The sequence below is a fragment of the Pelophylax lessonae genome, assembly GCF_965119305.1.
Source record: "Pelophylax lessonae genome assembly, chromosome: 9".
In the NCBI taxonomy this organism is placed as follows: Eukaryota; Metazoa; Chordata; class Amphibia; order Anura; family Ranidae; genus Pelophylax; species Pelophylax lessonae.
Window position 1 is genome coordinate 94,068,250 of NC_138776.1, and position 15,279 is coordinate 94,083,528.

The window sequence follows — 15,279 nt, forward strand, 5'->3', positions numbered from 1 at the left end:
CACCACTGGCACCCCGCACCCCTCCTTTCTGCAACAGTATCTAGGACAAGAAGATGGATGATACCATTCACCTACCGTACCGGCCTTTACTTGCCTAAGAGTAAGTCACTATGTGTTTTTTGTATTAATAAACCTTATGCTTCACTAAGCTGGCGCTGCTTTCTTTCTGTTTATGCTACAAAGACTGTAGCTGTTGACTTTGAATATATAGACACTTATCTGTCCAGTGAGTCCAGGATGTTGGTACCACAACCGATTTTTGAATTGGCTGTCAGGTGCTGCCACTGTCATGTGCTATAAGGGAAACTGGCAGTGAAGCCGGTTCCCTACTGCGCATGCGCGAAGTGCGTTGCGCTTTTCAATTGCCCACAGCGCTGTCTCCTTGAAGTGGGGAAGAGTCCCTGTCAAAAACAGATACAGCTCAGTGGAAATTCCACTTTTGGGTGGAACTCCACTTTAAGGGCAATACATATAGAAATCCTATACCCAAACAGTAAAAATTGTACATCAACTTTATTCCTGACATTATGTAAAATACACTTTAAAATTCCAAACCAGACTGCCACCATACATTTGTACAAGTACATCATGTGATGACAAAATACCTAACAGTCTATGATCTACACTATCCCTGGATCTGGACAGATCTAACACATTTTGGACAATCCTTTTTCAGGGGTATGAAAGGTACAGTATATGTACAGAATAAATCCCTCCCTAACCTGGGGATTTTTCCAAGTATAACATTACAATTATTACTATATAGACTATTATAAAGGCATCCCATGCTTACATCACAGATTGTACAATAAACTGGCTTAATATTTCCTCCTCTACGTGCCCCTTCCCCAGAATTCTCTGTCAAGATCAATGGAATAACTATTAGTCCTTCCACATATGCCAGGGTGCTAGGGGTAACCCTGGACTCTGCACTGTCCTTTCAGGCTCACATCCAATCCCTGTCCAAATCATGCCGCCTTCACCTCCGCAACATCGCTAGAATACGGCCCTTTTTAACCAATGACACCACCAAGCTCTTAATTCACGCCCTGGTTATCTCTCGCCTCGACTATTGCAACTCCCTCCTCATTGGATTACCCTTACATAGATTATCCCCCCTTCAATCCATAATGAATGCTGCTGCAAGGCTTATCCACCTTACCAACCATTCAGTGTCCTCCAACCCTCTCTGCCAATCCCTTCATTGGCTTCCACTCACCCAACGAATACAATTCAAAGTGCTAACAACAGTTTACAAAGCCATCCACAACTCTGCCCCCAGCTACATCACTAACCTGATCTCAAAATATCAACCTAGCCGCTCTCTTCGGTCCTCCCAAGACCTCCTGCTCTCTAGCTCCCTTGTCACCTCTTCCCATGCTCGCCTCCAGGATTTCTCCAGAGCTTCTCCCATTCTTTGGAACTCTCTACCCCAATCTGTCCGACTGTCCCCTAATCTATCCATCTTTAGACGATCCCTGAAAACCCTTCTCTTTAAAGAAGCCTACCCGGCTACTAACTAATAACGCTGTTTCTCTTGCTCCATCAGCGCATCCCCCACAGCTATTGCCTTTTGTATCAATTGACCCTCCCTTTTAGATTGTAAGCTCTAACGAGCAGGGCCCTCTGATTCCTTTTGTTCCAAATTGTAGTGTAACTGTAATGTCTGCCCTCATTTTGTTAAGCGCTGCGCAAACTGTTGGCGCTATATAAATCCTGTATAATAATAATAATAATAATAAGTATGGTGTAGGATTTCTATATGTGTTGCCATTAAAGTCCCAAGGGAAAAGTGCTTGTATATGTATAACTTGCTTGTGTGATTGGTTCACTGATTTCCCCATAAGTCTGATTTAAGATACAAGTCAGATTTAAGCTTACCCTGCAATAGGAATTTCAGTTTTGGTGAGATACTCCCTAAATGCTTTTAAAAGGAATGCAAAACTGCAACTGAGAGTGAACCAGCTGATTATAATGAACCAGACCTTCCCATTCATATTCAGTCCAAAAATGACATAATGAAACAGTGATTTTTTTTCAGAGCAACAAAAGGTAGGAATTTGCTAAAAAAAAAAAAAAAAAAAAAAAAAAGTTTGTTTAAATTCCTGAAATGTGCAATATTCACTAAGAGGGGGTTGTTTATTTCTTAGAAGTTTAGTTACTCTAGTACTTGTGCAATCTGGGAACGTGCAAATCGTGTGCTTTCCCATAACATAAAAAAGTGCAGCCTTTTTGCAGTTGCTCAGTGGTGCCATAATTCTTAATGGCACCCCACGCATCTTAACATATGTGCGTCAAAACGCATGGAATCAAAGTACACAGCATTTGGGTGTGGTACAATTTTTAAAAGAGTCAGGCACTTTACTCGAGCATAGGGCAGCCTACTTAAAATAATAATAATGCATGGGAACACCCTCCATCACTGCATAGGTGTGAATGGGGTCTATGTGTATGTCTGGGCAAAGTAAAAATAAAAAATCAGTACACCTCTGCAATACATGCACATTTTACCATGTTTTGTCTCTTTAAAATTGCTGCAAGTACTGAAAAAAACTGTTGATGACATGAGTTTTACTGAAGTCCCAAGCAGTGTTATTAGTCTCATGTGAGTTCCTCTCTACAGAACATCCCTCTTAAATTATGATGATAAGAAGAGGGGGAAGTGTGGATAAAGGGTATTTATGGCAGGATCAAAAGAGATTATCTTTATTTGCAGCAATCTTAAACAGATGAAGCATGCAGAAATGTCCACAGATTGCAGAGATGCACTAAAATGATTGTTTTTTTTTTTTGTTTTTTTATCTGCACGTTAAGCCTTGAATCAGTTGTTAATAGTAGCTTATTTGGTTTGGAGATAGAAAATGGGCTAGTAGTAGGTGCTCATGTATAGCTTAATTTGAAGAAAAGCAGATAAAGGTTGCAATGCATAAAAACTTACTACAAAAAGAAAAAGTCTATCAGTGCTTTAAAAAAACCAGCACATTATGCCATACCAAAAACATGGGGAAATGCTAAGACCATTCTTATTAAAGAACTCTTGTATTATAACATAATATGGCATAATATGGGAGATCCCATTGCCAACTTGGCTTCACTACCCAGTGATTCAATGGCCCAGAACAAGCATTCAGATCATCAGACTTCAAATTTTACAATCAGTATAATTGCTGGGCATCAGTTCACTATGTAGTGAAATCAGGATCAGCAATGACATCTCCCATATGTCTGGCCTCATAGGTCCACTTTAAGTCTTAAATAGTTTCACATTTTTCCAGAAAGTATTAAAGAATGTTTCTATAAGTTAAAGTTATAATGTAAAGTCAAAAGAACACTAAAAATCTTTCCATTGTGTATTTAAAATGTCAAATGTTCTCCTATATCATATACAGCAAAGTAGTGACAGCATCTCCTCTAGAAATTAAGTTTATTTTTGTAGGATAAGCAGCCAAGACAAAGATTTTGCATATAATTTGACTTGACAGACTATAGCCGCAGTCATTCTGGCGGGTCCAGATAGTCGTGTTCGATACGTAACCTTTCCCTCCATTTAAATGAAGGAAGCCAGGCGTGAAGATTCAGAACACTGAGCTGTCGAAGAGCACGGCGTTTCTCAAAAAATAAATTGTGTACACTATTTTTCCCCTCTCTTGCAGATTTTATGAGCAGTAAAAAAAGCTTGATGTATTTTCTTTCCTCGTGCCAATTTAGACAAAAAATTAAATATCCATGAAAAATCCACACGAGAATGCTGTCAAAATATTTTTGCTGCAAATGTAATTTACTTGGAAGCTCAGTAATGGCAAGCATGACCCAATGACATTGCTAGATGAGGTTGAAATGTGGAGGACAATCAGAGCCAGGATAAGTTGTTCTTACCAAGTTTTTTTCAGTTATATCTTGTGCATTTTTTTCCGGTATGTGACAAACATTTGAGCAGGTACAGAGCTGGACAGAGTTAGAATCAAGATACTGGTTGTATATAAAAACTGCCCATTTCTGTATATCTTTGTCTATGACATGCAGCTGTTTGATTTCACATCTGATTTTCAGGATCTGGATGTAAATGTACTCAACTTGCTACTCATTAGGAAGTCTTAGGAAAACCAAACACACACTTACTTTAAGGCGGACTTGTTCATGGATAACCACCGGCCTGTTGCTGAAAGTGATAGCGTTGCAGAAGCTTGCTTGCCTCTTTACTGCTTTCTGTGTGTTGTCCATCATAATCTGGGACCCCTTGGCATGGGGGTGGAAAAGGAGAGGGCTGATGACTAGTCCGCCACATTGTGGCATCGGCATGCAGTGCTTTTGCTTGTGATGGCATCGATGAGATGATGCTGGAAATGTCCCACCTATAGAGTCTATAAAAGAAAAAGCAGCATGAGAAAAATTTTTTAAATATACAGTAACTAAAAGACTAATTTTCATACAGTGGTATATACAGTGCCTTGTGAAAGTATTCGGCCCCCTTGAACTTTGTGACCTTTTGCCACATTTCAGGCTTCAAACATAAAGATATAAAACTGTAATTTTTTGTGAAGAATCAACAACAAGTGGGACACAATCATGAAGTGGAACAAAATTTATTGGATATTTCAAACTTTTTTAACAAATAAAAAACTGAAAAATTGGGCGTGAAAAATGATTCAGCCCCCTTAAGTTAATACTTTGTAGCGCCACCTTTTGCTGCGATTACAGCTGTAAGTCGCTTGGGGTTATGTCTCTATCAGTTTTGCACATCGAGAGACTGAAATTTTTGCCCATTCCTCCTTGCAAAACAGCTCAAGCTCAGTGAGGTTGGATGGAGAGCGTTTGTGAACAGCAGTTTTCAGTTCTTTCCACAGATTCTCGATTGGATTCAGGTCTGGACTTTGACTTGGCCATTCTAACACCTGGATATGTTTATTTGTGAACCATTCCATTGTAGATTTTGCTTTATGTTTTGGATCATTGTCTTGTTGGAAGACAAATCTCCGTCCCAGTCTCAGGTCTTTTGCAGACTCCATCAGGTTTTCTTGCAGAATGGTCCTGTATTTGGCTCCATCCATCTTCCCATCAATTTTAACCATCTTCCCTGTCCCTGCTGAAGAAAAGCAGGTCCAAACCATGATGCTGCCACCACCATGTTTGACAGTGGGGATGGTGTGTTCAGGGTGATGAGCTGTGTTGCTTTTACGCCAAACATAACATTTTGCATTGTTGCCAAAAAGTTTGATTTTGGTTTCATCTGACCAGAGCACCTTCTTCCACATGTTTGGTGTGTCTCCCAGGTGGCTTGTGGCAAACTTTAAACGACACTTTTTATGGATATCTTTAAGAAATGGCTTTCTTCTTGCCACTCTTCCATAAAGGCCAGATTTGTGCAGTATACGACTGATTGTTGTCCTATGGACAGAGTCTCCCACCTCAGTTGTAGATCTCTGCAGTTCATCCAGAGTGATCATGGGCCTCTTGGCTGCATCTCTGATCAGTCTTCTCCTTGTATGAGCTGAAAGTTTAGAGGGACGGCTAGGTCTTCGTAGATTTGCAGTGTTCTGATACTCCTTCCATTTCAATATTATCGCTTGCACAGTGCTCCTTGGGATGTTTAAAGCTTGGGAAATCTTTTTGTATCCAAATCCGGCTTTAAACTTCACCACAACAGTATCTCGGACCTGCCTGGTGTGTTCCTTGTTCTTCATGATGCTCTCTGTGCTTTAAACTGACCTCTGAGACTATCGCAGTGCAGGTGCATTTATACGGAGACTTGATTACACACAGGTGGATTCTATTTATCATCATTAGTCATTTAGGTCAATATTGGATCATTCAGAGATCCTCACTGAACTTCTGGAGAGAGTTTGCTGCACTGAAAGTAAAGGGGCTGAATAATTTTGCACGCCCAATTTTTCACTTTTTTATTTGTTAACAAAGTTTTAAATATTCAATAAATTTAGTTCCACTTCATGATTGTGTCCCACGTGTTGTTGATTCTTTACAAAAAATTACAGTTTTATATCTTTATGTTTGAAGCCTGAAATGTGGCAAAAGGTCGCAAAGTTTAAGGGGGCCGAATACTTTCGCAAGGCACTGTAACTGTTAACAGACATCCAAACATCTCAAAGCAGAGTGGGCAAAGACATTGAAGAAATTATTTTGGCTTTCTTTGGGAACTTTGCCTAATTTTGCCCCTGGAGGGGCAGATAGACACCCACTGGTTAACACCTCTTGGTGGAACATTGATCAGACAGATCACTATTGACAATAATATTTTTACCCCTTGAGGTGAGCAGCACAGAACGTTTCTGCCCACAATGCTTTCCTAATCCCATTTCCTCTTTCTATAAATGTTCAATTTATCAAATTCTGAAATATTAAATATTGGTCTCTTCCTCTCCAAAGCCTTTTCGTTGGGGTCATTCTTACCTTTTCAGAGGCACCAGGCAACATTGAGATATCTGGGCATAAATCCTACTACATGTCTGGCCAGCATAATTAAACTGAATTACAGTCCAATCTTACAAGAAATTAGTGAAGATGTATCATCCTGGAGGAAAATCTGTTCATGGGTGGGAAGAATTAATATTTAAAAAATGTACTTCCTAGAATTCACCTAATATCAGATGCCGCTTATACAAATTCCATCTATACGATTTCTCCCAGTCAACATTATCATCAACATAAAGATGGACAGTGGCTTGGCAATACCCGATTTTAGGAGATACTATATTGTTACTCTGTTGGCAAGTCCTACAGATTGGACATTAGATAAGAATGCAAAAATGGGTTGCTGTGGAAAAGTTCCCATGTGTAATAGATCTTTCAGAACTTTTCTGGTTACCTTTTTTCCTCACACTTTCCCACCTACAAGGCTGATGCTACCTCACTGGGGCCCTCTCTATAAGCATCTCAAATGGAGCTATAATTCACTATTAACGTCCATTAGTGGCCATAAGCGTCTCAAATAAAGCTAGAACTCACCATTAATGCCTATTACTGGCCATATTATGTTTCCCCCAGGTATGAATAATAGGCGTTTTCTTTTAAATGGAGAAAGGATCCCATAAATCACGAGAGCAGCCTAAAAACATCAAATGAGGATAGGTGTAACCAGTCAAAATTAAGAGGTTTGTATACCAATGCCAGAAGCCTGGCCAACAAGATGGGAGAGCTAGAGCTGCTGATGTTTGAGGAGGACTTAGATTTTGTGGGGATAACTGAGACTTGGTTCGACAGCTCTCATGACTGGACGGCGACCATTCAGGGGTATTCCCTTTATCGCAGAGATAGAGAAGGTAAAAAAGGGGGAGGGGTATGTCTGTATATTAAGAACAGTGTACAGGTAAATATGAGGGATGATATTAATAATGGAGCTAAGGACGAGGCAGAATCCCTATGGGTAGAGCTTCAAAGGGAAGGCACGGTGGGGAAGGTAATATTGGGCGTATGCTATAGGCCCCCCCAACCTGAGGGAGGAGGGGGAGGCGGACCTCATTTTACAGATAGGATTGGCAGCAAGGATGGGAAATGTCATTATAATGGGGGACTTTAATTATCCAGATATAGACTGGGCAGAAGGAACCGCACACTCAGCCAAGGCTAGGCAGTTCCTAAATAACTTGCAGGACAATTTCATGGGTCAGATGGTGAATGCACCGACAAGAAACAATGCGGTACTTGACCTACTGATTACCAACAATACAGACCTGCTCACGGATATAGAAATACGGGGCAACTTAGGAAACAGTGACCATAGGTCAATAAGTTTCAGTATTAATTACAGTTATAGGAAGCAATATAAGGACGCTGAATTTCAAAAGAGCCAATTTCCCAAAACTGCGCTCGCTGCTAGAAAATATCAAATGGGATAGAACCCTGGGAACAAAGAACACAGAGGAAAAATGGGAGTGCTTCAAGAGCATACTTAACAAGGGGGTTGAGCAACAAGGGGGTTAAAAGAGCAAAACTAAACCCTGGGTGGCTAAACTCCAACATAAAAATGCATATTAGTGCTAAAGGAAAGGCTTTCAAAAAATACAAGGTTGAGGGGTCATTGGCAGCATTCAAGTATTACAAAGAGTGTAATAAGAAATGTAAAGATGAAATCAGGGCGGCTAAAATAGAACACGAGAGACATATAGCGGAGGAGAGTAAAAAGAACCCCAAGAAGTTCTTTAAGTATATAAACAGTAAGAAAGCGAGGTCAGAACACATTGGCCCCATAAAAGATGACAAAGGAAATATGGCCACTGAGGACAGGGAAAAGGCGGAAGTGTTAAATAATTTCTTCTCTTCAGTCTTCACAAAAGAATCGGGGGGCTACACGAACCCAGCTTGTAAGGCCAAACTAAACAACACACCTCAGGAAGTGCCGCCATGGCTAACAGAAGATAGACTTAGAACTAAACTTGAGAAACTTAAAATAAATAAATCACCGGGACCGGATGGCTTGCACCCGAGGGTTCTTAAAGAGCTCAGCCAGGTGATTGCCAGACCATTATTCTTGATCTTTAAGGATAGTTTACAGACGGGTATGGTGCCAGCCGATTGGAAAAAGGCCAACGTAGTACCAATATTTAAAAAGGGGCCGAGGTGTATCCCGGGTAACTATAGACCTGTCAGCCTAACATCTGTAGTCTGCAAGATTTTGGAGGGGATGTTAAGGGATCACATACAAGACTTTAGTAATGAAAACAGTATTATTAGTAGTAATCAGCATGGATTTATGAAAAATCGTTCTTGCCAAACCAATCTACTTACCTTCTACGATGAAGTGAGCTGCCACCTAGATAAAGGTAAGCCTGTGGATGTGGTGTATCTGGACTTTGCAAAGGCCTTTGACACCGTTCCCCACAAACGCTTACTGTACAAACTAAGGAAGGTAGGTATGGACCATAAGGTGAGTACCTGGATAGAGAACTGGCTCCAGGGGAGAGTCCAGAGGGTGATGATTAACGGGGAGTACTCCGATTGGGCGGGTGTGGAAAGTGGGGTCCCCCAGGGTTCGGTCCTGGGACCAATCCTGTTTAATTAATTCATAAATGATCTAGAGTAGGGGATATCTAGTACAATCTCAGTATTTGCGGATGATACTAAGCTAAGCTTGCCAATATCTTCTATGCAGGATGTGGAAACCTTACAAGCGAACCTGAACAAAATAACGGGGTGGGCAACTACATGGCAGATGAGGTTTAATGTTGAAAAATGTAAAGTAATGTACTTGGGGGCCAGAAACCAGAAAGCAAGCTACTCACTAGGGGGGGGGGGACCTCTGGGGGAGTCTAGGATGGAAAAAGACTTGGGGGTACTGGTAGACAACAGGCTTGGCAGTGGCATGCAATGCCAAGCAGCTGCAAGCAAAGCCAACAGAATACTGGGTTGTATAAAAAAGGGGATTCACTTCAGAAATAAAGAGATTATTCTCCCGCTCTACAAGACTCTGGTCCGTCCACATCTGGAGTATGCTGTCCAGTTTTGGGCACCGGTCCTCAGGAAGGATGTGATGGAATTGGAAAGAGTCCAGAGAAGGGCAAAAAAAATAATTAGGGGAATGGAGGACATGAGCTATGAGGAAAGACTACAAGCACTGAACCTATTCTCTCTGGAGAAGAGACGATTGAGGGGGGATATGATATCAATATACAAATACTGTACTGGCGACCCTAGCATAAGGAACAAACTATTCAGAGTAAGGAAATACAATAAGACACGTGGCCACTCACTAAAACTAGAGGAAAGGCGGTTTAACCTTAAAATGCGTAAGGGGTTCTTCACTGTAAGAGCGGTAAGGATGTGGAATTCTCTTCCACAAGCAGTCGTATCAGCAGGGAGCATTGATAGTTTCAAAAAACTATTAGATGGGCACCTTAGAGATCACAACATACAGGGGTATACAATGTACAGTTAAAAGCAAACACACACATCATAGGTTGAACTGGCTGGACTGATGTCTTTTTTCAACCTCACTAACTATGTAACTATATTAAGACTTCATTTTTTTAAGGGTCATCTGCTGCTTTCTTTGGCAGATTTAAAGGAAAAGTCATGATCTTTCGGAGATTTGTGGAGGTATTTTATACACTCTCTTCCTTCAACCTACCAAAAATATCGGAAATAAACCCTATAGAGGATTTCCTAGCAGGGACTGCCTACCCTGTTTGTGTTCTTTTTTGTATGTAACATGCTATCCTAAAATTAGAGATGCCAACTTTTCCAGGCTCTTTGGGAAAATGGGAAAAGGATATAGGCATTGTCTTTAATATTAATCAGAAAATGTAAGATGTTAAAAGTTATATCACTCCTCCTCCATAAGCATAAAATATGATGTAAAATTTATCTCTGGTGATGCTATCCCCCTGTACCCCTGTGTCCATTTATTTCATGGCTTTAATGTTTCATGTAAAGACTATCATAAGAGCTTAATTCCTCATTTATTAAACCCAGCAAAGAACAATGTGTCTTCACATTGGAAATCATTATTAGCACTGTCTATTATGTCTTGGTTTAATAAGATAGATCATATAATGTTTCTGGAGGAATTAACAGTGCAATTGGCATACTTTAAATTGCAATATATGGCCTGGAGGACTTTTAAAACTTCTAAAGAATATTTGCAAGCTTCTACCTCGCAGAATAGAAAAAATGAACAAAATAAGGACCCTTTGGATTAGATTAGATTTTGATCTTACTGTATACTTATAAAGTGTTCATGTGTACATTAAAGAGATATTATGTATATTTTAAAGGATGTCTGGGCTCAGGGTAATCAACACTTTTCTTTTTCCCTTGTTGGTTCAGTTAGTTCTCGGTCTGCTTCTTCTGGTAAATTATATTGTTAGGAAGTGGAGTGAAACAGATTCATTTTTTTTTTTAACAAAATGTTTGCCTAAAAAAAAAATTAAAGTGATGGTAAAGCTTCAGATTTTTTTTTTTACATTAAAAAATGTTATACTTACCTGCTCTGTGCAGTGGCTTTGCACAGAGCAGCCCGATCTTCATCTTTTCAGGTCCCCCGTCAGCGCTCTTGGCCCTTCCCTCTTTCTGAGTGCCCCCTGAGGAAGCTGCTTGCTATGGGGGCACCCAAGCAGACTCGCTCCCAAGCCACTGCTCTGTGTGCCCATTCACACACAGGGCCGCATATCAGCCCCGCCCTTTTCTCTCCTCATTGGCTCACTAGCTGTGATTTACAGCAGTGAGAGTCAGTCAATCAGGAGGGAGAGTCCCTGGAGAGCCGTGGCTCTTGGGCACTATAATAGATTGCGATGTGGCTAGGTAAATATTTGGGGGGGGGGTTGCTGCACAGAGAGAGTTTTTTTTTCGCATTAAGGTAAAAAACCTTGAGCCTTTAGAACCACTTTAAATTAATAAAAAAAGCTACTCTGTCTCTTTTAGGGTGGGTTTAAATCAGGATCACACAAGAATGCATTCAGCATCCCCGTGCAGTGCAATTTTGCAGCCCATTCATGTGATTGGACTACAAATAGCACTGGAACATGGAAAAAGTAGTGCATGCACTACTTTAAAAATGTGCTGCATCAAACTGCATGGTACTGCGTTGCCTTGTGATTTCCTGCCCACAAATGCACCACATTTGTGGTGCTGTTGGAACCTGCATACGGATTGCAAGGGCAATGCATTTAAACACACTGTGTTCTGGTGTGAACTGTCTCAAAATCCTAACAGTGGTTGTCAAGCCACTATGTGATTTTTATACCATCCCCATTGTTAGATAAGAACATGCTAGTGTCTCTACTTTATAAAAAAAAGCAGATTTCTACCTGATTTCACAGCGCCTCCCGGTGATCATGTGACTTTCGTCTCTCTCCTCTCCCCATCTGATAGCTCCAGCGGGTGGGACCCGACAACCTGATGTCAGCTGGGAGGCGGGGAGGAGAGGAGGAGAAAACTGAGAGTCATGTGAGCGCCGGGAGATGCTGTGAAAATAGGTAGAAATCAGCTTTTTTTTTTTTTTTTTTTATAAAGCACAGACACTAGGACACATATTCTTATCTAACAATGGGGATAGTATATAGATCACATAATTTTGTAGCAGCAGGGAGGGGAGCAGAGCGGCGCTAGTGAGAACTGACAGGCAGGGAGGGGAGGGGGGAGGCGGACAGAGGGAGACAGAGGCAGGGGAGGGCTGGCAGCCTTAGGCCTGGGGGGCAATTCCAGTCAAGTGGCCCATTGAACAATTGAATCAGCTCACCATCCATGCCCACCTGGTTTTATAATAGATATTAATGTTATGAAGCAAGACAAACATGATGCAATGTGGTAACATAATTTAATGTATACAGCAACAAGGGAGGTTTAACACAAGTACATGACATCATGCCAGGCAGGGCCTAGGAAGCTCCTGTTGGGCGGAGATCACTCTGCATGACAGGGAAGTGACTGTGTTAGTATTGTGCTGGCTGGGTGCAGGAGCTTACCCATACTGCTCCGCTGCAGCTCTGCAAATATAACATTGTGTAGCGGCGACCAGCAGCTGTATACAGTGTCTGACCCCTGCATTAATCCAGCCCTGAGTGCAGCCTTTTTACCTGGCATCAGAGTGACCCGGGGGGCAATTGCCACCCTGCCCCCCTTCCCAGCCCTCCCCTGGACAGAGGAGAGCTGCAGATAGCAGTGGATGATGAAGGCAAGTACATTGACCACGGTGTCAGGGCTCAGCAGCCATGATAAACTTTGGTCAGTTTACAGGGGAGAGGGCAGAACCAGGCAGGATCAGAAAGGTATTGCAGGTGATACCAGCGGCCAAACGACACAGCACAAGCACTGCGCTGTATAACACGCTTTAAGGGAACAGGATCCATTTTTTTTTTTTTTTTAGTTTAAGGGTAACAAACACTTTAAACAAAAAACACGATTATAACATCTTTTTATTATTTTACACAAAATGCTTTCTTCTTCCTATCAATACAACTAAATGGGAGCCATGAGAACAATTGGCTTTACCACAGGCTGTCTTGGCATGAAACGAACACTTTAATTCACTCCAAACTGAGAGTGCACCTAGTAATCACACTCCTACTGTGAGTGGAATAACTTGTCAGACAACATAATGTGTTCACATTTTTCTTCCAGATGGAGACAAACCGAGAGCCATGTGTGTCCATGACAACACAACGCAGCTTTCTCTAGGTCGCACAAAGTCAGTACATTGTCAGTGTAGCAACGTAATCCTACACAGTATAGCAGGAGAACTTCTTAAAAGGATGTCATGAAAGAACAACTGAGATTGTAATTGCTGATCTATCTTTTAAAAATGCTATTTTGTTGGCTGTCACTGGCCTGGTATAGAGAGAGTAAAGAGCAGAAATTCTGTCAGTTTTTCTGACATTCATTGTTCGTTTCATGTGACTCAATTATATTTAAGCCAGATGCAGCCAGGCAAATAGCATTTTCAAAAGGGCCCAGCGATGGTTTTCCCAGTATTTATCTTAAATGTTTCCCAATAAAGAGACATGAAAAAGCTGTAAGTGTTCTTTTCTAGGACTGAACTTAGAGGTGAGGAAATGCACACATATTTCTAACAGCTTGTTATGTCATTCTAAAAGAAATGGTCTAAATGTTGCAAATAGGATCCCATATTTTTATGGCATCCATAAGTTATTCTAGCAAATATTTATAGTTCAGTTTGGGGCAGGCACGCTGAATTATCCATCAAATGTATTTAAAACGGTGAGACTCTAGCAGGGAAATTTCTGCCAAACTGCCTGCTCACCAGCTACAACCATTTCATTTATACTATAGACCAGAGGATGTAAGAGGGGGAGTGAGACTTCTGTGTCAGCGCAAAGAAAAAAACTTTCCAGTTTTGGCTTGGTAAGGCCATTGACTCCAATGCCAACATTCAATAAGTATTGAAAGGTCTTTTGGTTATTAACCCCTTCTCACCTGCATTCTGGTTATTATGGTCTTCTGCCGTGATGTCCGGGAACCAGGGGTATAAAAAGTTCTTCCCTTTCATAAAGATTTTCGCAGCTGCTGGCTCTAACAGTAAAGAACCCTTTCTCAGTTTAAGGCTAAACTGCTTCTCCTGCAGCTTCACTGAGTGGCCGCGTGTCTTCCTAAGAGACCTAGGACTAATTAGTTTTCTCCTTGTGCTAAAAAAAAAAATCACCATTTAAATATTTGTATATTGTGATCATATCTTAGCTTAAGCTTCTTTTTTCCAGGGAGAATAAGTTTATTGTTTGTAGTCGTTCCTTATAACTGAGGTCCTTCAGCTCCCCTTATTAGCTTTGATGGTGTTCTCTGGACCCTCTGCAGTTCCAGCACATCCTTCTTGAGAAATGGTGACCAGAACTGGAGAAAACTAAAGATGAGGAAGAACCAGAGTGTCGTAAAGAACAATATTAAACGGGATAGAATCCTAGGAACAAAGAACACTGAGGAAAAATGGGAGTGCTTTAAGAAAATATAAGGGAATAAGTTTGAAAGAGCGAAAATAAAACCTTGGGTGGGTAAACTCTAACATAAAAATGCAGATAAAAACGAAAGAAAAGGCCTTCAAAAAAATACAAGGCTGAGGGGTCATTGGCAGCATTCCAACATTACAAACAATGCAATATGAAATGAAAGAGCGCAATCAAGGCAGATAAGATAGAACAAGAAAGGCACATAGCAGAAGAGAGTAAAAAAAACCTAAAGAAAAGCTTTAGGTATATAAATAGTAAGAAAGTGAGGCCAGAACATATTGGCCCCATAAAGGATGATGAAGGGAATCTGGCTATAAAGGACAGAGCAAAGGCAAGGGTTTTAAATAATTTCTTCTCCTCAGTCTTCACATAAGAATTGGGGGGATACAGTAACTGGGAATACAGGTTGGTTAGCCTAACATCAATAGTCTGCAAGGTATTGGAGGGGATGATAAGGGACTATATACAAGACTTTAGTAATGAAAACGGTATCATTAGTAGTAATCAGCATAGACTAATGAAAAATCATTCTTGCCAGACCAATCTATTAACCTTCGTGGAAGAAGTGAGCTGCCATCTAGATAAAGGAAGGCCTGTGGATGTGGTGTATCTGGATTTTGCACAGGCATTTGATACAGTTCCCCACAAACGTTTACTGTACAAACGAAGGTACGTAGGTATGCACCATAGGGTGAGTATCCGGAGTGAAAACTGGCTTCAGGGGCGAATCCAAAGGGTTGTGATAAATGGGGAGTACTCGGAATGGTCTGATGTGGAAAGTGGAGTCCCCCAGGGATCTGTCCTGGGACCAATCCTGTTTAACACATTCATAAACGACCTAGAGGATGGGATAAACAGCCCAATCTGAGTATTT

General features: G+C 41.1%; 1 protein-coding gene across 2 annotated transcripts in view; it reads right to left on the bottom strand.

The window, feature by feature from the left end:
- NEURL1 (neuralized E3 ubiquitin protein ligase 1) overlaps positions 1 to 15,279 on the bottom strand; it is a 359,707-nt gene that overhangs the window by 61,026 nt on the left and 283,402 nt on the right. For both annotated transcript variants that reach the window (XM_082268398.1, XM_082268399.1), the window contains exon 2: positions 4,120 to 4,361. In XM_082268398.1, the coding sequence (XP_082124524.1) occupies positions 4,120 to 4,361 (242 nt within the window). The remainder of the gene's footprint in view (positions 1 to 4,119; positions 4,362 to 15,279) is intronic.